Raw genomic sequence first — 25,747 nt, forward strand, 5'->3', positions numbered from 1 at the left:
GGTGGATTTGTGGGCGCGCTCGCGCACTCTCAGACTATTTCTTTAGTTTATGATGCGCATTATGTTTTTTTTTTGTGGTTAGACTCAAAATTTACAGTGAAGTATCTCCGCTACACCACAGCGGGTTATCTTTACGCTCTTTCGCTTAAGGTGCCACATTAGCAACATTGGAGGTGCTACATGGTAACGTTAATAAACTAATAAAAATGTAAAACACGTTTATTTTCCGCGCGCTCTCCAGACTGAAACCAGTGGAGAGGTAGAAGAAGATTTAAGAGTTTAAAGAGCGCGACACAGACGGAGCACGAGACAATGTGGAGCTCTCATCTGCTGCTCATTTTTGCTCTCTCCATGCCTTTCTGCGGCGGAGTTTGTTTCGTGTGTCCGGATATCTGTCGTTGTTCACCGAAGAGTATCACCTGCAACAGTGCCACAGAGACGGGCAAGACCAAGAGCAAACTGTAAGATAAACTTACTACTTATATATTACCTGTATTATTTAAGTGATTCAACAAGTATTGCTGTTGTATAGCAGACTGTTATGCTTCAAAGCTCTCCGCGTAATTGCGCACACTTGTGCCTCGTGTGATCATTCTCTTTACATCACAGTTTATGTTACACATATAGGAGACAATGTTAGTAACTAAGATTTTGAGCCAAAAGTCCAATTGCGTAATATTACAATAGCATGCAGTAGTTTTCTCCAGCAGTGTAAGTTGCATTTAAACACCTTGTTCAAAAGTGTTATATATATAATCAACACGTACAGCCTACAGTTAATGCCTATATAAACTTCATATTGATTGCACAATTTACACATAAAAATGCTGAACAATTCTGGTTTTGTTTGTCTATATTTTACCCATTAAACCAAAACTTTTTATTGGGATCTCACCAAAAGTGTTTTACATAAATGTTACATTGAGGCAAGTTATTTGACTTTATTAATGTTCTTTTTATAAATCAAAAAACTGTGGCTCAGTCAGTATATTTCGTCAACAGGTTGTGCTGTACAGTCTGTGTGTGTTTAATGAGCTGTAGACATGAAATCACACCTTTCACTGATGTTATAATGAAAACTAAACTCAGTCTCTACAGTGTGAAACGACAAGGAGCCGCACAATTATATTTAATTAGAGAAGAAGTACAGTACATTATGTTCATTAGTACACCTATTTATGAACACTGTACATTGAACACTGTAATGTGAAGTGTGATTCATATCAAAGTGAAATTTTGAACTTAAATATACAGTTCTGTATTCACATTACAAATTCCCTGGTGTACCATAACTTATTTACAAAAAAATGTGCTAAAGTTTATGTACTAACAAAACCATCGCAATGTTTGCACAATCTTAAAAGGTCTGAAAATAAAGTTTTATTTTTATTCTACTTAGAAACCATTGGCAATGATTCACTGTGATAACATATCTTCTGAATAGCATGTCCGTGGACGCGTTTATTATTACCCATCACAGCTGGTGCACCCAAGTAACTTAAAGGGATAGTTCACCCAAAAATTAAAATTCTGTCATTATTTTCTTATCCTCATGTTGTGCTAAATCTGAATGAATTTCATATTTTTTTTATAAAACCAAAAGAAGATCTTTTGATAAATGATGACATTGACTTCCATAGTAGGAAAAACAAATACGATGTAATTCAATGGGTAACATCAACTGTGTGCTTACCATCATTTATCAAAATATCTTTTTTATCATTTATCACTATACTTCCATAATATTTTTTTTCCTGCTATGGAAGTCAATGGTTACAATCATCTGTGTGCTTACCATCATTTATCAAAATATCTTATTTTGTGCTTACAGAGAGCACAGTTATGCAAATTTGAAAACCACGCCCACCGGGGGAAAAACAATCCAACTGTCTCCATTGACTTTGTATTGCAAGAGGCCACCTCCTTGTCATTTCTGGCTTAAAACAAAAACAGAATAATGCCTAAAAGCTGCTGTGTAACAATATGTACAGCTAACAAGCCAAAGAACCCAGAAATAAAGTTTTATAAGCTGTCGAGCCGTAAAACCCAGCCTTTAAGGAGACAAAAGTGGATCGCCGACTACGTTTCCCCCTAGTGGACACAGTTCTACTAATATTACTACTAAAGTTGCCGGTTTCCACTTTTGTGTCTTTAAAGGCTCGTTTTTTGGGGTCGACAGCTTATAAAAACTTATTTCTGGGTTCTTTGGCTTGTTAGCTGTACATATTGTTACACAGCAGCTTTTAGGCATTATTCTGTTTTTTTTTATAAGCCAGAAATGACAAGGAGGCGGCCTCTCGCAATACAAAGTCAATGGAGACGGTTGGATTGTTTCCCCCCCGATGGGCGTGCTTTCAGGTTATGACACGCGCTGCGCTCTGTCTCTATCACATAAAAGAAATTCATACAGGTTTAGATCAACATGAGGATATGAAAATTATGATACACTGTCAGAAATAAAGGTACAAAACTGCACCTTTTGTGTCACTGGGGCTGTACCCTTTCAAAAAGTACAGCTTTGCACCTAAGGATTTTATTTTAGTATCTTAGAAGTACATTCTGGGACCAAAGAGAGCTTATTAGTACCTCAAAAATACATATTAGTATCTCAGAGGTACATATTGGTACTAAATGTTTACATATATCTGTACCTAATGGTCCATACAATTAAATTTTTAAAGGGTGCTGCCCCACTGACAGCTAGGGTACATATTTTGACGTTTTTCTAACAATGTAGGTCCTTAAGGTACGGTAATCTACAAAAAAATGTCATTCTGTTTTGTATTCCTATAAAGGTATCAAACGGATACTTAGGGTACAGCCCCAGTGACAGAAAAGGTACAGTTTTGTACCTTTATTTCTGACAGTGTAGCATTTTCATTTTTCAGGTATACTATCCCTTTAAGTTGCCAAATCAACTTAATTTCTCCATATAATGTTCGCTAGTACAATGTGATAAAAATGACACTTCTAATCTTTGATGCTGAATGTTCAATAGCTGTATTTACAAATGAAGAGTTTGGTTCCAAAACGCAATAAATGCCATTTTTGAAAAAATTTAGTTACTGCCAAAATCAGTATTATATCAGGTCAGCATTTAAAAGTAAATTCTTAATTTTACGCAAAATCCAATATCCACCGTGTTATTCTGTCATCTTTTCTCTCTTTTTTCCCAAAACGCAATAAACGCCACTCCTCCTTTTTTACAGAACGCAATAAATCCGCTCCACAAATTACAGCGTACAGTTCACACAATGTAAACAAACAATGGTGGCGCGTTGAGTACACAGAGTCCTAGTTTTCCTCATCTACTTTGTACTTCGTGATCAACAAACAAACAAAAACGAAATAATACTTTAAAAGCATTGATAAACCTGTGGTTTTCTGTGACGGGAAAGAAACGTAAGCCATCAACATCTAATAATTTAAGCAAGAGGCACTCGGGAGGTGTTCGCTTGTTCTTCCGACAGCATCTAGCTTCTTTCGTGCTAACACATTAACCCCAGGGGATCTTATGAAAAACTTTCCATAATTTTACTCAAAGTCAACGAGAATCATAGCTGATCGCTGTGAAAAATGTTAAGCGATGGCGTTTAGTATAACCGCGCAGCAATGACAGTGTTCCTAATATGACAAAGTAAGTGTTTTGATTAATTTTTTAAATCAGTGTGTACAACTGTTCAACTAAATTAATATAAAATGGCAAAAATGAATGCACATTTATACATTGATTGAATAGATTTATAGAATTTTGAAAAAAAAAAACGTCATGGATTTATTGCATTTTGTGGAAAAAATCATAAGTTTTTATAATAAATCTTTGAAAGTCATGGATTTGAATTTTTTATGTTATTATAACCTAAAGTTTCTATGTGAAAGTTTGTAACAGAAAATAGTGGTTTTCATCTTGTCACTTTCTTGGTATAGAAAACACGTTTTTACAAAAATTTGTCAAAATGGATTTATTGCGTTTTGGAACCAAACTCTTCAAATTATTTGAGCATCTACTAATCACAGTTTCTTAAAATGTGTAATTCAGAAAATTATGTCCATCCTTTTCTATATATAAGTATTGTGTTTCTATGTTGTCTGGCTGTTTGTTTCCTCTGAACTCATAGCCCTTCTGTCAATCTCTGAAAACCCTTGAAGAACAATACAACATTACAACAACAGCAATCCAAACAAGATAACAGATTTGCTTATCTGTGACACTTTTTATCCAGTCTCATTTCATCAATAACCAACCCAAACATATTCCTAGCCTAAACACATATCCCTTTTAATCATCTCCGTTATCTACAATGTTACCCATTTAATATTTACAATAGAAGCCTTTATAACTGCCCATGCTAGAATTTGTATTTTAATGTATATCAATACTTTCATCACATGCTAAATGAGGCTGTTATAGACACAATTTTATGTTTTATTGCATTTGCTAAAAGAAATGCTTGCAGTTCATTATTCATGGATTTATGCCATGATTTAGAGCATTAAGACTCTGAATCTGACTAATGCAAAATGTGCATGACCAAGGTTAATCAATTCACCAAATTTCACTCTTTTACACAAGCACTTTTATTAACAACATTGTAAGCCCTTTAAAACACATTGGCACATTGCTTTTATGTCAGCCTCCTATCATTTTTAGAAGTAACATGATGATCATTATTATATATCAACGTTATTAATAGGGATAAGACAGAAATAAACAGCCATCTTCAGAATGATCATCACTGCCCGAATATTGTGCACCAGTAGAGTTTTAGCTAGTATGATTATCACAACCTGCTGGTTTTCTTTGGCTCGGGACACACTAATACAGTAGACCCGTTAGTTGTATTGTGACTAAGCTCTTAGCCCTGCCAAGGAACAGTCGTGATATAATATCGGCTTCTCATTATAGTCCTGCTTACGCCTGACACGTCTGCTGTTGCTAAAAAAGCAGTCAAGGAGTTATTGACATGCGACAAACCTATCCGTAATAGACAGGTCAAGTAGTTTGCCAAAAAATGAACGTCTGACTGACTCTCTGACTGCCTGCTTATTCGAATGTTAAGAGCTTTGCTGTTGTCCTTGAACTCCTAAAATCAGCTTCTTCCTCTGTTACTTTGTGAAACCTTGAATCCTGATAAGAGTTTAATGCGATCAAGGGCATCAGATAAATAAGTAACGGCCTTAAAAATATAAAAACACATTCTGAACTTAATTACTAACATCTTCCTACTTTACTGTAATGTCTCAAGAGTTTTTGGATGATTTCAAATGTTAAAGAGCTCTTATGGTCAGATTCACGATTTTCCATTTTCTTAGGTGTGTAAGTGTGTATTAGTACATTTTAGCGATTTGCAAAAGGTACATACCGCAAAGTAACAATGACGCGAGTTATCGTCTCCAACGTAAATCTCTTTTCTTGGACTACAACAAACACACGGTTTGTAGGAAACAGTTTACTTCCTAGGATTGGTGATGTAGACAAGACCGGCATTATCATAATTCCTCCCGCTTCGGACTCACAGCCTGTAAATTAACTCCTTTTAGCATGGCATTGTGAGCGAATCTTTCAAACATGGTAAGGAGCGTCACATTTCCCGCTTACGTCCGTGGTATTCAGGCCTATCACAACGTACAGATTAGCTGGCCAATCAGTGACACAGAGCTTTTCAATTCGATGAGTTTTGTACAAAATCATAGCGTTTAAGGGTGACAGGGATATCTGGAGCTACAAAAATTTACGATATGTGGAAAATGTTTTTTGAACCATAAACCACACAAACACATTGTATTATATGAAATACACAAATAACGTTTTTTTTAGCAACGAAATAGGTGCACTTTATTACTCACGTTCGAAGAAGCTTTTTGTAATGGTTACTGTTGCTTCCCAAGAAACATCAATGCTATCTCATGGCAATTTGGGAGTATTTTGCGAATTTGTATTAATTCGTACGACCACCATTTTACCTTTTTAAAGATAATCGTTTTTCCATTTTCTTAAAAAAAATCCAGATAATTTACTCACCACCATGCCATCCAAAATGTTGATGTCTTTCTTTGTTCAGTCGAGAAGAAATTATGTTTTTTTAGAAAAACATTCCAGGATTTTTCTCATTTTAATGGACTTTAATAGACCCCAACACTTAACAGTTTTAATGCAGTTTAAAATTGCAGTTCAAAGGACTCTAAACGATCCCAAACGAGGCATAAGGGTCTTATCTAGCGAAATGATTGTCATTTTTGGCAAGAAAAATAAAAAATATGCACTTTTAAACCACAACTTCTCGTCTTTCTCTGATCGTGTGACCCGCAAGCGAGACCTTACGTAATACGTCATCACGTCAAGAGGTCACGGAAGACGTATGCGAAACTACGCCCCCGTTCCGAAGTTGTTGTATGTCGAATGATACTAATTAATGTCTTTGTGTCAGTTTAATGTTTAAAATGGTCCGCAAATGTGCGTTTCATATATGTAACACGTGACCTTTACACGTCATTACGCAATTACGTGAGGTCGCGCTGGCTCGTCACACAGCCCGAGGAAGAAGAAAAGTTGTGGTTTAAAAGTGCAAATTTTTTTTTCTTGCCAAAAATGACAATCGTTTTGCTAGAAAAGACCCTTATGCCTCGTTTGGGATCGTTTAGAGTCCTTTAAATCTGCAATTTTAAACTGCATTAAAACAGTTAAGTGTTGGGTTCCATTAAAGTCTATTAAAATGAAGAAAATCCTGGAATGTTTTCCTCAAAAAACATAATTTCTTCTTGACTTAACAAAGAAAGACATCAACATTTTGGATGACATGGTGGTGAGTAAATTATCTGGATTTTTTTTTAAGAAAATTGACTAATCCTTTAAATTCGTATGATTTCATATGAATTAACCAACTTGTAAAATATGTAAGTTTTCAGGCTGGAAACACACATACTGATAAAATATAGCTTGGATGCGCTGTAAGTTGGTTTAGATAAAAGCATTTGTCAAATGTAAGTGTAGTTTCTTACATAGTGGCCCTAAACCAGAGGCGTGGGAAGATATTTTCAGTAGGGGGTGCTGGGGTGCGGATGCAAGGGGGGGGGGGGTAAAGAGTTATGAAATGTTAAAGTTGTTCACAAGCTTTTTATTCTGCAGACCACTATACCCATGTATGTCTTGTTTTAAAACCTCACTCGCACCTCCCATTCATAAAGTAAAGATCAGCTGACGGCGCATACAAACTACATAATTATATTGCAACATAGATTCTCTGCCAGGGTCGTTATTTTCTGCTTCTATTCTCACGCCGGGCCGTTGATTAAGCATATTTTTCATCATTACTTTATTCATTACTTTATTAGCCATATGCCATATAATCATAAATATTATATATATGCTAGGCCAAAGTAACAAAGGTGTCCAAAAAGTTACACAAATTACAAAATGCAACGCGAGTCATGTGCGGAGTCTCCTCTGGCACGCACCGGGTCTGCTGTTCTGCATGGTGTAGCTTAAGTGCAACATGGAGTTTTAAGATGTTAAGAAAAAGAAAAACAGGAGAATTAACTTTGAGCAAGTTTGCAGGAAAGTCGAATGCATGGAAACAGTTTATGTATACATTCTCACTCGTGCCAGTAGCCTACGCCTTCTTTGTTTTCCTTTGCTTAAGTTTTTACTATTTCTAAATTCTAACATGGAAACTTTATTGACATCACTCGAGTTAAGGCGATTAGTGGACCTTTTAATTTACGGGTTTTTATTTAATTCTATTTTTACATGTAAATGTAATATGTGTCTTAAGTTTTGTTTCAGTTTGCCATGCCTCCTGCACGGCGGTGTAAAAATAAGATATTTTTCGACTTTAAAATTCAAACATCATATCCTAAATTGTCGGAATATATTCCATATAGATTCATTTGGATTTATAGATGTTTAACATTAAAATCGATGCATGAGAATAATTTATATTAATTTTTGAAATGCCCACCACTCTTAAATGCGCATGTTCCTTATTGTACATCGAGGGTTTACAATTTAGTTCCTTTCATGTAGTATTAATCTTCAATCTTTTTTACTTTAAATGTTTACTTTAAATGTTCTGTAACATTTACATGTGCATTAAACACCGCAAAACAATTTGGCTATATTTTTAAATAGTTTTTGAAAAGATGACATTTTTCTGAAATGCAGGATGAGGAGTCAGTTGGAGAAATAACGCTAGTCCTCGGGACTTTCGGGCTGTGTGATTGAAAAAAAATCCAAAATTCTCTTCTGAGACATTGCGAAGCTGATAGATACAGATAGCCTAGTAAATGCATTCGTCATTGTGGCTGTGAGTGTGCATGCTTATACGTATTCGCAGGGCTGAATCGCAATCACGTCGTCAATACAATGGCTAATAAACACTGAATTAAATTAAATCATTTTAAAATTACTCAAATTATCCCTCTCTTCATCACACACCCCAAGCAAGACATACAAAATGTCTTGGAACAGAAACAAACAATCAGAGATATTTATAAGCTATCATTTTATTGTCATCGCAGTTTTAAATCTTTGCCACCAGGGGGTGCTGCAGCACCTGCAGCACCCCCACTTCCCGCGCCCATGCCCTTAACTGAATATATGAGATTTTAAATCAAATGTTTTGTCTACTCTATGCATACACGTTTTGGAGACACTACTGTATATGAATACTTGCCCGGATGTCCCATTTATTGTAGCGTACAAAACTTTATTTTGATAATCCGTGTGAGCTCAGCACAGAAGAGGGGAGAAAATTTCACAGCCTTTACTCAAACCTGCTAACAGGAGAAGAGAGGGTGGTCTACTCTTACATCATTACACCTGCAATACAAGAGATGAATCAAGCAGAGCTACACAATTACAAACTCAGAGCATGGTGACCTTCCCATCAAGACAAAGTAACAATTAGCCAAACTGTCAGATGAAACGTGTGTGACACATAATGTGATGTAAATACTTTGTTGCGTGCTAGAAAAATAGATTGTCGTTTAAAATATTAAAGGAAGTCACGTTTTCAATGTGTGTGCGGGCTATTTCTTTTACTAACATATATACGTCTAGCAAAAACAAAGCTAAAAGAAATGTACAGTTACTAAACTGTACCCAGATCAATTTCATGAGGACTTGAAGTGACAGAAAAATCTCTGACAGAGGTCATTGTGTGCCTGTTTGATTTTTTGGACCTTGCTGGATGAGCTTTTATCTGTTCTGTCTCAGGGTGGAAATGTTTGTTGATGTAAACTTCCTTGAGGCTTATCAAACTCTTACATTTAAAGTCATGATGGAAACTTTCAAACCTGTGTTTAAAATTGTTTGGACAAACAGATATGTCTAGACCAGTGGATCTCAAACTGGGGGCCCTGAGATGATGCCAGGGGGACCCCAGTTTTATAAAAATATATACATTTATTATAAATTCTGTGTAATTTAACCTCAGAAAAATAAGGCTACAAACTAATTGTATAATTTAATGTGTTTTGTTTATTTTAAATTTTAGAATGTTTTGTCGTCAAAATTTCTTTGGGGGGCCACAAACGGGAGCACCATACACAAGAGGGGCCGCATGCCGAAGAAGTTTGAGAACCACGGGTCTAGACAAAATAATACATTTACTCTACCTACTATAAAACTGTTAACACTTTAATAAGCTTGTATTTGTTAACAATTACTCTCTAAACAAAATCCTTTGTTGTTTCAGCCCATGGTAGGGTCCCATATAATATACCAATAGTCGGGTCCATATTTGACCCAACTATTGGTTTAAACAACCCAACATTTTTCAGATCATAGTTAACCCATTAGCTAAACTATTAGTGTCAATGAACAATAATTCTACTATTTATTAATCTTATTTCAAGCTAAATAGCACCTATTTCATTGCTAAAAAACAACTTTAGTTTGTGTATTTGGTATAATACAATGTGTTCACGTGGTTTATGGTTAAAAAACACATTATTTTCCACATACAGTAGATTTGTGTAGCTCCAGATTTCCCTGCCTTCCTGAAACGCAGGGATTTTGTACAAAACTGTCCCTGATTGGCCAGCTAATCTGTACGTTGTGATTGGCCTGAATACCTTTGATGTCAGCCGAAAAATGTGACACTTCATTCCATGTTTGAAGATTCGCTCACAATGCTAACATGAGTTAACTTACAGGCTGTGACTCCGAAGCGTGAGGAATTATGATAATGTCGATCTTGTCTATCACCAATCCCAGGAAGTAAACTGTTGCCTACAATCCATGTGTTTGTTGTAGTCCAAGAAAAGAGATTTACGTTGAAAATGATAACTCGTGTCATTGTTTACTTTGGGGTTTGTACCTTTTGCATATCGTTAACATGTACGGTACTAACACACACCAAAGAAAATGTAAAATTGTGAATCGGACAATTGGTGCTCCTTAATTTCTTAATTTACCAATGCATTTTTTAAATCAAACATTACAACTGTTAATTAAATTAGTTAATGCATCATTAACTAACTGTATTGGCAATACTGTAACTAACATTTATCAATAAATGCTGCAAAACTATATTGTTCATTGTTAGTTCATGCTTTTACTAATCAGTTTTACCCAAAACCTTTTTCAAGTTACTTTATTATTTTTGTTGGGAGAACATTTTGAATTTGTATTTTTTACAATGTAGAGCAAGCAATACCAAGGTCATGTGTTCACGTTTCCAGGAAATACTTGCTTTGGATAAAAGTGTCTGCCAAATACATAAATGTAAATGATGCTATCTTGATTTGATTTACAGCGATGACGTCTCAGTTGTTTGTTGTGGTTGTAAATTAAATTTTAAAGATGCTCTTAAAGTAATGAAGGTTGTACAGTTTGATAGTAAAAGACCTCACAGCATGTTGAGGAGTTAAGTGACATCATGTTTTTAGGACTTGTATCTTTACCTCAGTTTACCATCATTTTGCTCTAGGATTGCACATACAGAAGAATGAGATGTTGTGTAACTTGTGTCTCACACAACCACTGTGCTACTTTTTTTGGCTTTATTGAACATTTAGTTGTAGCTTTACAACCAGGGGTCTCATTTATAAAACTATGCATAGGATCCTTACTAAAAGTCTAGGTACGCACAAAGGCCAAAGGATTTTTAAATAAGAATGGAGTCTTGGATCTGGACACAGATATCAAATCTAATGGATTTCTCATAAATAGAATACAGTTAATAGCAAATCTATATTTGTATTTCTTAGTCATGCACTAAAGAAAAATATTAACATAAATTCAGGCCGGTACTAATGTGCATGGATACATCATTTTAAATAGTGAAACACTTCAGAGGACAGTTTTTATGAGTCATTTTATTTAATGGACAATAAAACGGGTAAAAAATAGTGTCTGGACTACATTAACGGATGAACAGTTGACTCAGGGTTGGGGTGTTTTTTGACTTCATCCCAGTATCTGAATAGCAATGTCCTAACCTGCTTGAATTGTAAAAGTGAGTTTTTTTTCCAGTAAATATTTATTTAGTAATTCATTCTTTAAATCTTCATTTCAGAGCCTTGAACTACTTCTCAATGAAAACCATCAACAGTCGCACCTTCGATGGCCTAAAAGGAGTACAAAGAATGTGAGTAGATGTTTAGCATAAATGCCACGTATACCACCGATCCAACAAGCTCATCTTCACATCATGTGATGGGTGAAGAAAATCTTTGATGTTTCCTCCCTTTTTAAAAATGGACAGAGTTTCCGGAACCGGTTTTTCCATGAATCTCTTTGAACAGCTCAAAATATCCAAGTTAGGAGGAACAGTTTGAACACTTGCACAGATTATTCTTTGCCATTAAAAGCAAGCTTTAAAAGAAGCCGTAAATCATAAATGACAGTTTTAATATCACACTAAGAAAAATGCACTGCACTTCGTTTCTCTCTTGGAGCTGAATTTTGGTGTCATTGGTTTAAAGAAGTTTCTTTTTTTTCAACAAATATGTTTTTGATTATACAGGCTAGACTATATTATAATATTTTATCATACAGTTTATGATTTTGATATAACCCTGTATTAACTTCATGTTTAAAAAGTAACTGTAAGTAAATGTACGGTGGCCCTGAAGTGCAAACCACAACAACAAATTACTAAACAACAACAACAAATTAAAAAACAACAACAAATTTAAAAAACACTAAAACAAACTAAAAAAACACCACAACACATAAAAAATACTACAGCAAATTTAAAAAACACTACAGCAAATTAAAAAACACTATAACAAATAAAAAAACACCACAACAAATAAAAAAACACTACAGCAAATTAAAAAACACTACAACAAATTAAAAAACACCACAACAAATTAAAAAACACTACAGCAAATAAAAAACACTACAACAAATTAAAAAAACACCACAACAAATTAAAAAACACTGCAACAAATTAAAAAACAACAACAAATTAAAAAAACACTACAGCAAATGAAAAACCACTACAGCAAATTAAAAAACACTACAACAAAATAAAAAACAAATACAAAATAAAAAACACAACAGCAAGTTAAAAAAACACTACAGCAAATTAAAAAACACAACTACAAATTAAAAAACACTACAACAAATTAAAAACACAACTACAAATTAAAAAACACTACAACAAAATAAAAAACCATAACAAAATAAAAAGCACAACAGCAAGTTAAAAAAACACTACAACAAATTAAAAAACACTACAACAAAATAAAAAACAACTACAAAATAAAAAGCACTACAACAAATTAAAAACACAACTACAAATTAAAAAACACAACTCCATTAACCTACCGGAAGAGGTAGGTACCAGTGGGCAACATGAGACATCGCTGATTGGACGACACTGCAGTTCGGCTTTTGAACCGGAAGTTATTCTTACTGTAGCGCATTTTTTTCAAACATGAATGTTACAGATGACCCAAATGTAGCAGCTGCTGGGGCCGGCTAAGGGTACGGTCTGGAAACCGCTAACGATAGTAGTAAGCTAACGTTACATCCACAAGCAACGTAAGCATTATTAACTTACTCGAAGGTTGTTGGGTGTCTCCGATGGTAGATATTTCTTTAAGCCTTTTGCCACAGCCGCTGAAAAAGTTCGGGGATGGCTCAACCAGTTCTTTTCCGCAGTTTGGGCAAAACATTTTGCTGTCCTTCCTCCTCTCCAAACCACGCGCTACAGGAAGAATAACGTCCGGTTCAATAGCCGAACTGCAGTGTCGTCCAATCAGCGATGTCTCATGGTGCCCACTGGGACCTACCTCTTCCGGTAGGTTAATGTAGTTGTGTTTTTTATTTGTAGTTGTGTTTTTAATTTGTTGTTGTGTTTTTTTATTTGTTGTAGTGTTTTTTATTTTGTTATGGTTTTTTATTTTGTTGTAGTGTTTTTTAATTTGTTGTAGTGTTTTTTTAACTTGCTGTTGTGTTTTTTATTTTTTTATGGTTTTTATTTTGTTGTAGTGTTTTTTAATTTGTAGTTGTGTTTTTTAATTTGCTGTAGTGTTTTTTTAACTTGCTGTTGTGTTTTTTATTTTGTATTTGTTTTTTATTTTGTTGTAGTGTTTTTTAGTTTGCTGTTGTGGTTTTTAATTTGCTGTAGTGTTTTTTAATTTGTTGTTGTTTTTTAATTTGTTGCAGTGTTTTTTTATTTGTTGTAGTGTTTTTTAATTTGTTGTAGTGTTTTTTAATTTGCTGTAGTGTTTTTTAATTTGTTGTGGGGTTTTTTAATTTGTTGTAGTGTTTTTTCATTTGCTGTAGTGTTTTTTTATTTGTTGTAGTGTTTTTTTAATTTGTTATAGTGTTTTTTAATTTGCTGTAGTGTTTTTTAATGTATTGTGGTGTTTTTTAATTTGTTGTAGTGTTTTTTAAATTTGTTGTTGTTTTTTAATTTGTTGTTGTTGTTTAGTAATTTGTTGTTGTGGTTTGCACTTCAGGGCCACCGTATAAATGTACCCAAATTATGTATTAAAAGATAAAATGATGGGAATTTAGCTTTTTAGTAATATTTTGACAACATTAAAATTCTTTCATAGCTTTATGTACTTCTCTTGAACATGAATGTACAATATTTCCCATAAAGACATACTTTTTTGGACAATATTATAAAAGTCTAGCAGTACTGGATCATTGTTTTGCATTATTCTTCATAACGTTCTGCTCTCTCATTATTCAAAGATGTTACATGTAGGGATTCATCCTTTACAATCAAATGCAATCTCACAATCGGGTTGGTGTTATTCTGTTACAGAGCGGCCATTTTTACCGTTCACTCTTTTACAGAAGTATAAAATCAATTCCAACCCTCTTTCACTTCGAAGATGGCAGATAATTGAAACAGGTTGCAAATGTTGACTTTAAGAAGGCATTGATGCAGAAAATGGTGTAGTGGTGAAAAGACTTTCATTGATCTCTTTATTTGTGATTTCAGTGAAATCTCCCAGAGCATCTCGCTGGAAACCATAGAGGAGGAAGCCTTTAACAACCTTCTGAATGTCTCTGAGATGTAAGAACCCACTCATGAATTAAAACAACAATTCAGGGATAATTGGCTTGATTTCCATGCTGTTATAATGTCTGTCTTATATGAACGCCAGTAATTATAACAGATAAACAGATGTTTACCATAAACGCTCTTTTCACAGTAATTGTTTGCAATTTTCTTATACGAGAATTTATGTCACAGCTCAATTCAAAACACACGGAGCCTGATTCACATCCATCAGCGTGCGTTCAATCACCTGCCTAAGCTGAGATATCTGTAAGCAGACTATTTTCTTCTACTTTCATGCTATTTTTGTATTGTAAATGTAAATGATACAAAAAAATACAAATTGTTTCTGTAGACAATAATAATAATATGACTATAGTTTTACTTATTTGAAATATTGCTCAATCCCCTGCAATCTGTAACTTACTTTGGTTCAAAATGAACAAACACTTGGTATTGGGCACATAAAGTAACTCTTTACCTTACCACAGTTCACAATAGTATGGTTATAATAATGATTTATAATTTGAGCGTTTGCGTATGATGGGAAATTTCAATTGGAATAGGAGTTATTTCACGTTCACTGCAAAAAATGACTTTCTTACTAAGTATTTTTCAGTAAAAATATCTAAAAATTCTGAAATAAGATATGTATTTTGTTGATTAGCAAAATGCCCTAGGAAAATAAGTCTAGTTTTTAGCCAAAAAATATAAACTTTAAGTAAATTAGTGCTTAAAACAAGCAAAAAAAATCTGCCAATGGAATAAGAAATTTTTCTTGAAATAAGTTTACTTTTTTCTTAAACACAAAATTCAAGAAAAATTTGCTTACCCCATTGGCAGATTTTTTTGCTTGTTTTATGCACAAAATCACTTAAATTTGCAATTTTTGGTCTAAAAACGACTTCTTTTCCTAGGTCATTTTGAAAATACATATTAATTTAAGAATTTTTAGATATTTTTACTGAAAACAAGACAAAAATACTAAGAATGTTTTTTTCTTTAAATTCATTTTTTGCAGTGTGGGAAGCATCTACTGGCAAACAATGGTACTGCAAGCTTTGTGATAGTAAAAGAGTGCTTTAACTCTTTCCCCGCCATTGACGAGATATCTCGTCAATTAAGAGAAAACGCTTCCCCGCCAATGACGAGATTTTCCGTCTTTCCGCAATACCGCTATTATCCACCAGGTGGCGCCCTTCCGCAACTTTTTAAAACCGGAAGTATTGCCCTATGGCAAGCGGCTGCATGTCCGTGTCTGTTTTAAAGATCGCTCTGAATGGGATCTCTATGAAAAATCCGTCATAAAAATGGAATTATCTCTGCTTTTTGCTCAAAATATGGTGTTTTTGCAAAAACCTACCCATATTCCAAAGCTGATTGCAAAAGAACCACTAAAGGTAGGATGAAACGGTTTTTTTTGTTTGAAAGCAGAGGGTCTGTTCTTTCATTTGGTATATTGTATGTTTATATATTTAAAGAAGAACATTTTCTGGAAGGCATTAAACTTTGGTGAAAATCATGAAAAACGCTGGCGCTGGCTGGCAACTTTTTTAAAAAATGCTGGCGGTGAAAGAGTTAAAGTACGATTTTTGAGAAACTCTTTGGAAAAAATAGTCGGGCAGAGTACCAAAATACACTTGTAGCCAATCAGCAGTAAGGGGCGTGTCTACTAATCGACACGCTTTCCTGGGTTGCGTATGTGTGGGGCGAGTGCCCTCTTTGTAAATACTAGCACTTACATAACCTGCAATTTTTGTTTCAAACAAAGATGGCGACAGAGAGGCAAAAGTTACAGATTGCAGCTTTAATGTAACATACTAAAATTTTATACAGAGCCATGAAATGTATATGGACAGCATATAGTAGACCAGATAATTAAAATTTTATTATGTTGATGAGAAATGTTTTTGTGAGTGTTTATATTAAAGGGCACCTATTATGGTCTTTTTACAAGATGTAACATAAGTCTCAGTTGTGCCCAGAATGTGTCTGTGAATTTTCAGTTCAAAATACCTCACAGATTATTTCTTATAGCATTCTCTCTTAAAGTTACTGTTTTTTAGTTTATGTATAACAAAATTTTCTCTGGCCACCATTTGGAGACATCAAGAATGACATCACTCAATTGTAAAATGGCTGATTTTAGACTTAAGAGACACTTCACAATCCTATGTTCTGGACGCAATTAATAAGTTTAAACCATGAAAGAAATGCGTTTAAAGTATAGAGATTGTGTTTTGTCGGTTTCGTGTTCTTATTTAAGTCCTGCTGCTTTTCATTTTCCCAGGAGCATTTCCAACACAGGCATAACTGTGTTCCCTGACCTGACCTCCATCTTCTCCCTGGAGTCCCATTTCATACTGTGAGTTTACCCTGCGGCTGCTATTTCATTGATCTGGTTGAAAGATGTGGTGAGTGAGATTGCATGACGGATAAAAAAGTGCAACTATATTTTGAGCTTGCTTCCATTTCTTATGAAACGGGTTATGAAATACTGTATTCACACACCTTCAAAGACATGTAACACCGTGTATAAAGTGTACATTTGTATAAGATGGTGACATACAGACAGTTATTTTAAGTTTTTTTTTGTGGTGTGTTTAAAATACTAATGTGACTGTCTTTTTCAGGGATATTTGTGATAATCTCCACCTTCGGACAGTCCCACCGAACGCTTTCATCGGAATGACGAGTGAATACATAACAATGTCTGTATTTCACATTATAGTGAAATCTTATAAGTCAGGAGTGTAACCTTCATATAGACTGCAAAAAAATGACTTTTTTACCTAGTATATATGTTTTGTTTTTAGTACAAATATCTAAAAATTCTTAAATGAAGATACATTTTCTTGATGAGCAAAATGACTTAAAAAAAAAATAAGTCTAGTTTTTGACAAAAAAAAAACAAATTTAAGTGAACTTGTGCTTTAAACAAGCAAGAAAAATCTGCCAATGGAGTAAGCTAATTTTTTGTTAAACACTGAATTGAAGAAAAATTCAAGAAAGATGTGCTTACCCCATTGGCAGATAAATTTTTTTGCTTGTTTTACGGACAAATTCACTTAAATTTGATACTTTTGTCTTAAAAATAAACTTATTTCCTTAGGTCAATTTGCTTAAAATACATCTTGATTTAAGAATTTATTTTTTTTGCTTGTTTTATGCACAAATTCACTTAAATTTGATATTGTTTGTCAAAAAATAGACTTATTTTCTTAGGTCATTTTGCTTATCAAGAAAATAAATCTTGATTTAAGAATTTTTTTTAAAACATTTTGCTTGTTTTATGCACAAATTCACTTATATGTTATATTTTTTGTTAAAAAAATAGACTTATTTTCTTAGGTCATTTTGCTTATCAAGAAAATAACTCTTGATTTAAGAATTTTTATTTTTTATTTTGCTTGTTTCATGCACAAATTCACTTAAATTTTATATTTTCTCTCTAAAAAATAGACTTATTTCTTAGGTCATTTTGCTTATCAAGAAAACGAGCAAAACGACCCAAGAAAATAAGTCTAGTTTTTAGACCAAAAATATCAAATTTAAGTGATTGTGTGCATAAAACAAGCAAAAACATCTGCCAATGGGGTAAACAAAAATATCTTGAACTTTTCTCTTAAACACTAAATTCAAGAAAAAATCAAGAACAATTTGCTTACCCCATTGGCAGATTTTTTTTGCTTGTTTTATGCACAAATCACTTAAATTTGATATTTTTGGTCTAAAAACTAGACTTATTTTCTTGGGTCGTTTCTTAATTTTTATTAAGAATTTTTTTAGATATTTTTACTGAAAACAAGACAAAAATACTAAGACTTTTTTTCTTGAAAATAATTTTTTGCAGTGAAAGAATGTTGTTTTTTTTGCACTGTATGCCCTAAACACTCAAATTACAAATATTGTTTAATGCTCAAATAAACTAATTATAAACTATGATATAAGTTTCAAAATACAATACTGACGTAAATACTGATTTTTATTCTAAAGGACATAAGAAAAATGTGTAGTCCCCTCCAATACAGCATTGTTATGGTCATTTTTTCTAGATGATAAAGCTGTTAATCTATATTTGTTTTGCCTGCTGAAATTTGTCCAATACATAACCTTCAATCTCTCTATCTGTATGTAAACAAGATTGTTCAATTTGTAATCACAAATAGTCAGGCAAAACTATGTGCATTATCAGTGTTATGTTTGGTCAAAGTTTTTTTCTGTATATTTTGTACTTACTGTGCTGTATAATAGCAGTGATAAGCAGCTAATGAACTTTTCCTTTCACAGGAATCTTTTTAACAACGGATTTAGAGAAATTGAGAGTCATGCTTTCAATGGAACGAAAATAGACAAGCTGTAAATATTTTCAGACTTTATTACTCTATTTATAATCATCCTATCAATTTGGTGTCCACTATAACAAGAGAATTTTCAAGACAAAATGTTTGTTTTGCAGGGTGTTAAAGAACAACAAAGATCTACGAAGCATCCATGAAGACGCTTTCAAAATAGCCTTTGGTCCAACTGTACTGTAAGTACTGTAATACTGTAGAATCTATAAACCTCAATTGGTTGTTTTACAAGTAACTTTAACTAAATGCAGCAACCCAAAGCCTGATAAAGGTAGATTACGATCATAGACTGGATAATGAAGTGTCCATGACGTCAACCATAGGTTTCTGAAAAGCATTTTTGAAGCCAAAAGTGAGCGGAGCCAGTCTTCACCATGTTGGCAAAGGTCGTTGACAATTTGCAGTTTAAGTCACTTCCGTGTTGGCTCCATCAGAGAGATCAGAAGGTTGCCCCTTGCTTATGATGAGAAAATCTTGAGGAGATTTGCATTAAAGGGCACCTATTATGCCCACTTTTAAAATATGTAACAAAAGTATGCACAGAATGTGTCTGTGAAGTTTCAGCTCAAAATACCCATCATTTATTATAGCATGTCCAAAATCCCTCTATTTTGGGTGGGGCCAAAAAATGTCTGTTGTTGTGTCTGTACCTTTAAATGCAAATGACCTACTGCTCCTCACTCCCTTACCAATGAGTGAGCGCTTTTAGTTAAAATTGATCCGATTCCTATATATACAGTGACAATTGTACCTCACTATTCACATATGGCAGACAACTTATGACTCGCTGTGGGAGAAAGCTATGGTAATTCAGGACTGTCAGTCAGTGACTGTGGGTGGGGCTTAATTAGTGTGACGTCACATTAACAAAGGCATGTCTAATGAGACTGCTTTGGTTTAATGGGGATTCTAAAAAAAATGGGTGGATTTTTTTCATTGTATGGTGGCTGTGTTCACACACTGCCAATGCACATTTATGTAAAAACACCTGTTAAGTGGATTTCGCATAATATGTCCCATTTAAACTTGGAAATATGCTGACGATGTAAAAGTAGACTTTTTGGGAGGCGTCGTAGTATTAGGTCCAACATCTACTGAATGTCAGTTTATATTTACAGGTTTTATCAACCACACTTTTGGATATTTGAATGAATAGGGAACCCCAAATATTTATCTCTCACATAAACATTGGTTCAAGGTGTTGGATACTTTTAAAAATTTTCAACTTGGTTTATCATAGAATAACATACTTTTTTTGTGGAAAAGTATACAGACTAATATCGAAAAGCATGTTTAAGCAAGTAAGTGGTCTTTCAGAAAGAAATGGTCAAAAAAAGCTGAATACAGTATGTAAAAGCTCCTAATATGTACTATTTAGGTACAGATATGTACACATTTGGAACCAATATGTATCTTTGATGTACAAATGTGCACTATTTAGGTGCAGAGGTGCACTATTTAAAGGGACCACCCCAGTTACAGCTAGGTTTCATTATTTTAAACCGTTTTGTCTGAAAGAGAAGTGTGCTAATATTTTTACACATACAGTAACCTTTTCTCCCATGCGTTTTCTCTGTGTTGTTCACCAGTGATGTTTCATCCACGTTGTTGGAGTCGCTTCCCTCTTATGGTTTAGAGGATGTAATGATTCTGATGGCTCGTTCAGCTTTTGCTTTAAAGAGATTGCCTCCACTGAAGGGATTGAACAGCCTGAAAGAAGCCTACTTGACCTATCCAAGCCACTGCTGTGCACTGCTCAACTGGGACTCCAACAGGTGAAGCGACATATAAATCACTGCAATCTATTTATGTCACTCAATAAAACCCAATGTCCGTTTGAATAGCAAGATTGTTCTTTTTGAGTAGACATCATCAAAAGCTTTAATGTTAATGAGATTGCCAGAAGGGTTTGCATCAATATAATTTACCTGAAGTGGTTTCAAGGATAGCCCTTGAAGTCCTCTAAAGGAAATCATGCCATTCTCCTCTTTGTCATCCGCTTACAGGGAAAGTTCTGCTATTGCTGCTTTGAGAAATGGATCGTCACACTGTGGAGACCACGATTCTTCAGCAAAGTAAGATCAAGGTTTTTACATTCAATTTTAGTTTGAATAATGAATTATTTCTGGGAGTTTTACTCCACTCTTGAACCTCAAAGGTCATATAAATTAAAGGAATAGTTCAATGAACACTGAAAATTTCCCATGATTAACTCACCCTCAAGCCATCCGAGATGTTTATGGCTATAATCTTTAACTCTTTCCCTGTCCAGCGTTTTAAAAAAAGTTGCCAGCGCCAGCATTTTTTATGATTTTCACAAAGGCTCACAGAAAATTTTCTTCTTTGAATTTATAAACATACAATATATCAGATGAAAGATCAGAACCCCTGCTTTTAGGTAGGTTTCTTCAAGGATACCTAATTTTGAGCAAAAAGTTGAGTTTTGTAAAGGACTTTTGTTAGAGATCAGCCTCAGAACGTACACAGAGTTTTGACTGTTTTTTAATCTGTGGATGCTTCAGTGTTTTATAAGTTGGGTAAGAGCGCCACCTAGTGGAGAATCACAGAAATATAGATTGCTGTAAAAAATAATCATTGACAGGGAAGCTTATTCTCTTAATTGATGAGATAACTTGTCAATGGCAGGGAAAAAGTTAGGACCACACAACTGAAGTTATATTAGAAAATGGCCTGGCTCTTCCACGCTTTATAATGGTGGTAAATGATGCTACAGATTTTGAACCCCAAAAAAGTCCACCCATCCTTCACACAAGTAATCCACACGGCTTCAGTGAGTTAGGGATGGGCAATATAAACGATATGCAATATAAACGATAGAAAATTGGCATACGATAGAGATTTTAAATCTATTGCACTATCGTGATAATGCGCGTTGATGACACAATCTACCCGCGAACTTTAGAGCCACGAATAAACATGGATGAAAGCGTCAGCGAAACAGAGGAACTCGTGAAAGAGACCGATGCAACATCTATTATTTGGATTTAAGTCGTCCAACAAGCAGCAGGAAAATATACTCTGTAGAGCAAGGGTGTCCAATACGGGAATGCTGGTAGATTGCACATAAGTTAACTGCTGCTCCACGCGCGAAATTGGCATTATGGTCTAGTAATTGTGAAAAATGCAGTATATATATGCAGTATAGTCCTCATAAGCATTTAAAGTGTTTAGTGTTGTAAAAATAATTAACTGTGTTTTTAGCAGATAGATCTTGTCGGCTTTATCATTTTAAAAGTAGATCACCACACACAAAAGTCTGGACACCCCTGCTGTAGAGTGTGTCAGGCAAAAGTTCCAGCTAAGAGAGGTAACAAGACTAATCTGGTCATAACGGTTTACTTACTTTTTTAGCAGTTTGGCTTTTCTAAGGGTCTATATAACCTGTTCTGAAATGAGTCTATTGAAATTATTATATCGCAATACATATCGCTATCGCAAGAGGCTGCAATGTCTAACGCAATATGGATTTTAGGCCATATCGCCCATCCCTACAGTGAGTTAATAAAAGCCTTCTGAGGGTAATCAGTGCGATTTTGTAATAAAAATATCCAGTTTTAAAACTACATAAACTATAATAACTAGCTTCCAAGTTTGAATTGAGGTTGAAAACAGGATACACAAATACAATTTGAAGTGGTAATTCAGATTACTCTTTAAATGTTAAAAGGTGTTTTTTCTATATTTTGTATATATTTTTTCATACTTGTTATACATTTTATATATATTCATAATATTACAATGTTTACAATAATTGTAAAAATTATTCTAATTATTTGAAATTATGTTATTAGATCTTATAAAATTTTCTCTTGTGTTGCTTGATATGTTAATAAGATTTATCTTTATGAGTTAAAAAAAACTTCTAAGAGCATTTTGTGATGCTGTATGTCAAAGAGACACTCCACTTTTTTTGAAAATATGCTCATTTTCCAGCTCCCCTAGAGATATTGATTTTTACCATTTTGAAATCCATTCAGCTGATCTCTGGGTCTGGTGCTAGCACTTTTAGCATAGCTTAGCACAATCCATTGAATCTGATTAGACTATTAGCATCGCGATAAAAAATAACCAAAGAGTTTGTAATAATCAAGGACTTTGCTGATGGCAGCAGCAGGCATAGTGATATTACACAGTGCCTGAAAATAGTCCCCTGCTATTGAAAGTAACCAAGGGGACTATTTTTGGGGAGTGCATAATATCACTACGCCTGCTGTAGCCATGTGTCAGCAGCAAAGTCCTTGATTATTACGCCAGAATGAGAGTATAGTTCCTAGCCATATCTGCCTAGAAAATCACAACTTTTAATTTTCCGTCGGTCTTAGTACACGATGTAACTACAGAAGAGTCAAGTTTTAAATCCAAACTATTTGGTTATTTTTTAGCGCGATGCTAATGGTCTAATCAAATTCAGTGGATTATGCTAAGCTATGCTAAAAGTGCTAGCACCAGACCCAGAGATCAGCTACATGGATTCCAAAACGGTAAAAATCAAGTGTTTAACTCTAGGGGAGCTGAAAAATGAGCATATATTTTTTTTTAAGTGGAGTGTCCCTTTAAGGATAAAGTTTGTGTCTGTGTTGAATTTCTATTCCAAATTACATTCCAGTTCTGATTATTTTGGCCAATTTAATTCCAATTCCGACCCCATCTGAATAATAAGAAAGCCAATTCTTAATTGAACTGGCACCATCAAAGATCAGATTTTTCACAATAACTTCACGAATCTTTGTTTTTCAGGAGTTTGACTGACACCGTCGCTGGATTCATATCAGCCGAGGAAACCTTTGGAAGTCTAGACTTTAATTATCCAGAGCTAGACTTGTGTCAGCGCCGACCGGCCCTACTTTGTAGTCCTGAGGCGGATGCCTTTAACCCGTGCGAAGACATCGCAGGTTTCGGCTTCTTGAGGGTTGCTATTTGGTTCATCAATGTCTTGGCCATTGTCGGTAACCTGACGGTATTGCTTGTGATATTTACAAGCCGCTGTAAGCTGAGCGTCCCGAGATTCCTCATGTGTCACCTGGCCTTCGCCGACCTCTGCATCGGGGTGTATCTTCTCATGATCGCCACCGTGGACCTCAGGACCCGCGGACACTACAGTCAGCACGCTATCGAGTGGCAGACAGGAGTGGGTTGCGGCATTGCCGGGTTCCTCTCGGTGTTCGGAGGCGAGTTGTCCATCTACACGCTGTCCACCATTACCGTGGAGCGCTGGCATACCATCACTCACGCTTTGAGGCTGGAGCGACGCTTGGGGCTAAGTCACGCTTCTGCTATAATGGTTGTCGGCTGGCTGCTGTGTCTAGCCATGGCTCTGTTTCCTCTGATGGGTGTAAGCAGCTACAGCAAAGTGAGCATGTGTTTGCCAATGGACATCGAGACTCCCTTATCCCAGGCCTACATCATCCTCCTGCTTCTTTTTAACGTCGGAGCGTTTCTGGTGATTTGCGGCTGCTACATATGCATTTACTCCGCCATCCGTAACCCTGAGTTCCCCGGTCGGGCCGCGGACACCAAGATCGCCAAGCGGATGGCCGTGCTCATCTTTACCGATTTTCTGTGCATGGCACCGATCTCGTTTTTCGCCATCTCAGCAGCATTTAAGGTTCCACTGATCACTGTGACCAACTCCAAGATCTTGCTAGTGCTCTTCTACCCCATCAACTCCTGTGCCAATCCTTTCCTCTATGCCATCTTCACCAGGGCGTTCAGGAAAGACGCTTGCATTCTACTGAGTTCCATGGGCTGTTGTGAGAGCGAAGCCAACATGTACCGGATGAAGACGTACTGCTCAGATAACATCAATAGGAGCAAAAGCAGTTCTGGTTCAAATGCGAACACCAAAGCCCCTCGTGCTGTCGTGTGGATGTCCACGTTTCCCCATCTGGGACCGCAATCGCATCTGCAAGGAGTCTAGAAGAAATGTTACAGAGACATTTCCTGTGATCCTCATTGGGTCAAGAGACTCCAGAGAATCTAATTTATCACTGTAATATATTTTATGGGACATTTAAGTGCCAGGTTTTTCTGGTTCTGCCCTTGAACTTAGCTGAGTTTGCAGTGACAGACTCAGGCAAGATGATAGTGTCATTTCTTTTACATTTCTGAAAGCATTGATTTGTAATTCAGAAGATGGGCATTGAAGATGGATTTTGAAGATAGTACCCAAATGGGTAGAATGCGTCAAAAAGCAGATGACGGGCATATTATGTGACAGGTTTTACAAGGTCTTTCATTGTTCCACTTGTTATTTGTTATAAGTGGGAAGCATCAGTCTAGTTTTAAATTTTTCTTTTTTAGTGCTGTTTACATACATGAACCATTTTCCTTGTAGTGAGAGATATGATGTACCTGAATACTGTGTCATTCCATGTTAAACTGAATTTTATTTCAATTTGTTTATTGTGGAAAAAATATACATCTCTTCTTCAAGAATTATTGTTTTTGTATGCAGAAATTTACATGACAACTTTTTTAAATGTTCAATGAGTTAACTTATTAAAGTTGTGTAATCCATCCCAGATGTTTGAAGAAAATATTCCAGTCTGATTTTTCAGTTGTTTTTATATAGCATGAAAGTGCGCCACACTGTGGACAAAAGTGATATTTCTGAAGTCTATTTGTCCCCCTTTTAGTTCCCCTTTCTTATAAATTCCTCCTCCGTTGTAATCTTTGAAGTCTAATAAAAGATTAAAGCAAATCTAACCAAAGCCTCCTTACTCATTGAATTACTAAACTGAATAAACAAAAGTAAACCAAATCTTTTTGGCAACAGAAATCAACAAAAAACCCAAAATAGCTAAAAGGTAAACATCATCTAACACAGTGATTCTCAAACTGGAGGCTGTGGCCCCATGGGGGGCCCTGAGGTTGTGCTGGGGGCCCCAGTTTTATGGCATT

The 25,747-nt window shown here is 35.1% G+C and overlaps 1 protein-coding gene across 1 annotated transcript; it reads left to right on the forward strand.

Annotated features, from left to right (window-relative positions):
• Positions 1-25,546, forward strand: lhcgr (luteinizing hormone/choriogonadotropin receptor). The gene is made up of 11 exons (XM_065296180.2): positions 1-461; positions 11,520-11,591; positions 14,412-14,486; positions 14,667-14,741; positions 16,762-16,836; positions 17,105-17,182; positions 18,762-18,830; positions 18,931-19,005; positions 20,416-20,601; positions 20,833-20,901; positions 23,585-25,546. The coding sequence occupies exons 1-11, from the start codon at positions 313-315 to the stop codon at positions 24,762-24,764; spliced, it is 2,103 nt and encodes a 700-aa protein (XP_065152252.1). The 5' UTR covers positions 1-312; the 3' UTR covers positions 24,765-25,546.
• Positions 25,547-25,747: the final 201 nt, after the last annotated feature.

This window comes from Paramisgurnus dabryanus, chromosome 20 (genome assembly GCF_030506205.2).
Source record: "Paramisgurnus dabryanus chromosome 20, PD_genome_1.1, whole genome shotgun sequence".
NCBI classification, from domain to species: Eukaryota; Metazoa; Chordata; class Actinopteri; order Cypriniformes; family Cobitidae; genus Paramisgurnus; species Paramisgurnus dabryanus.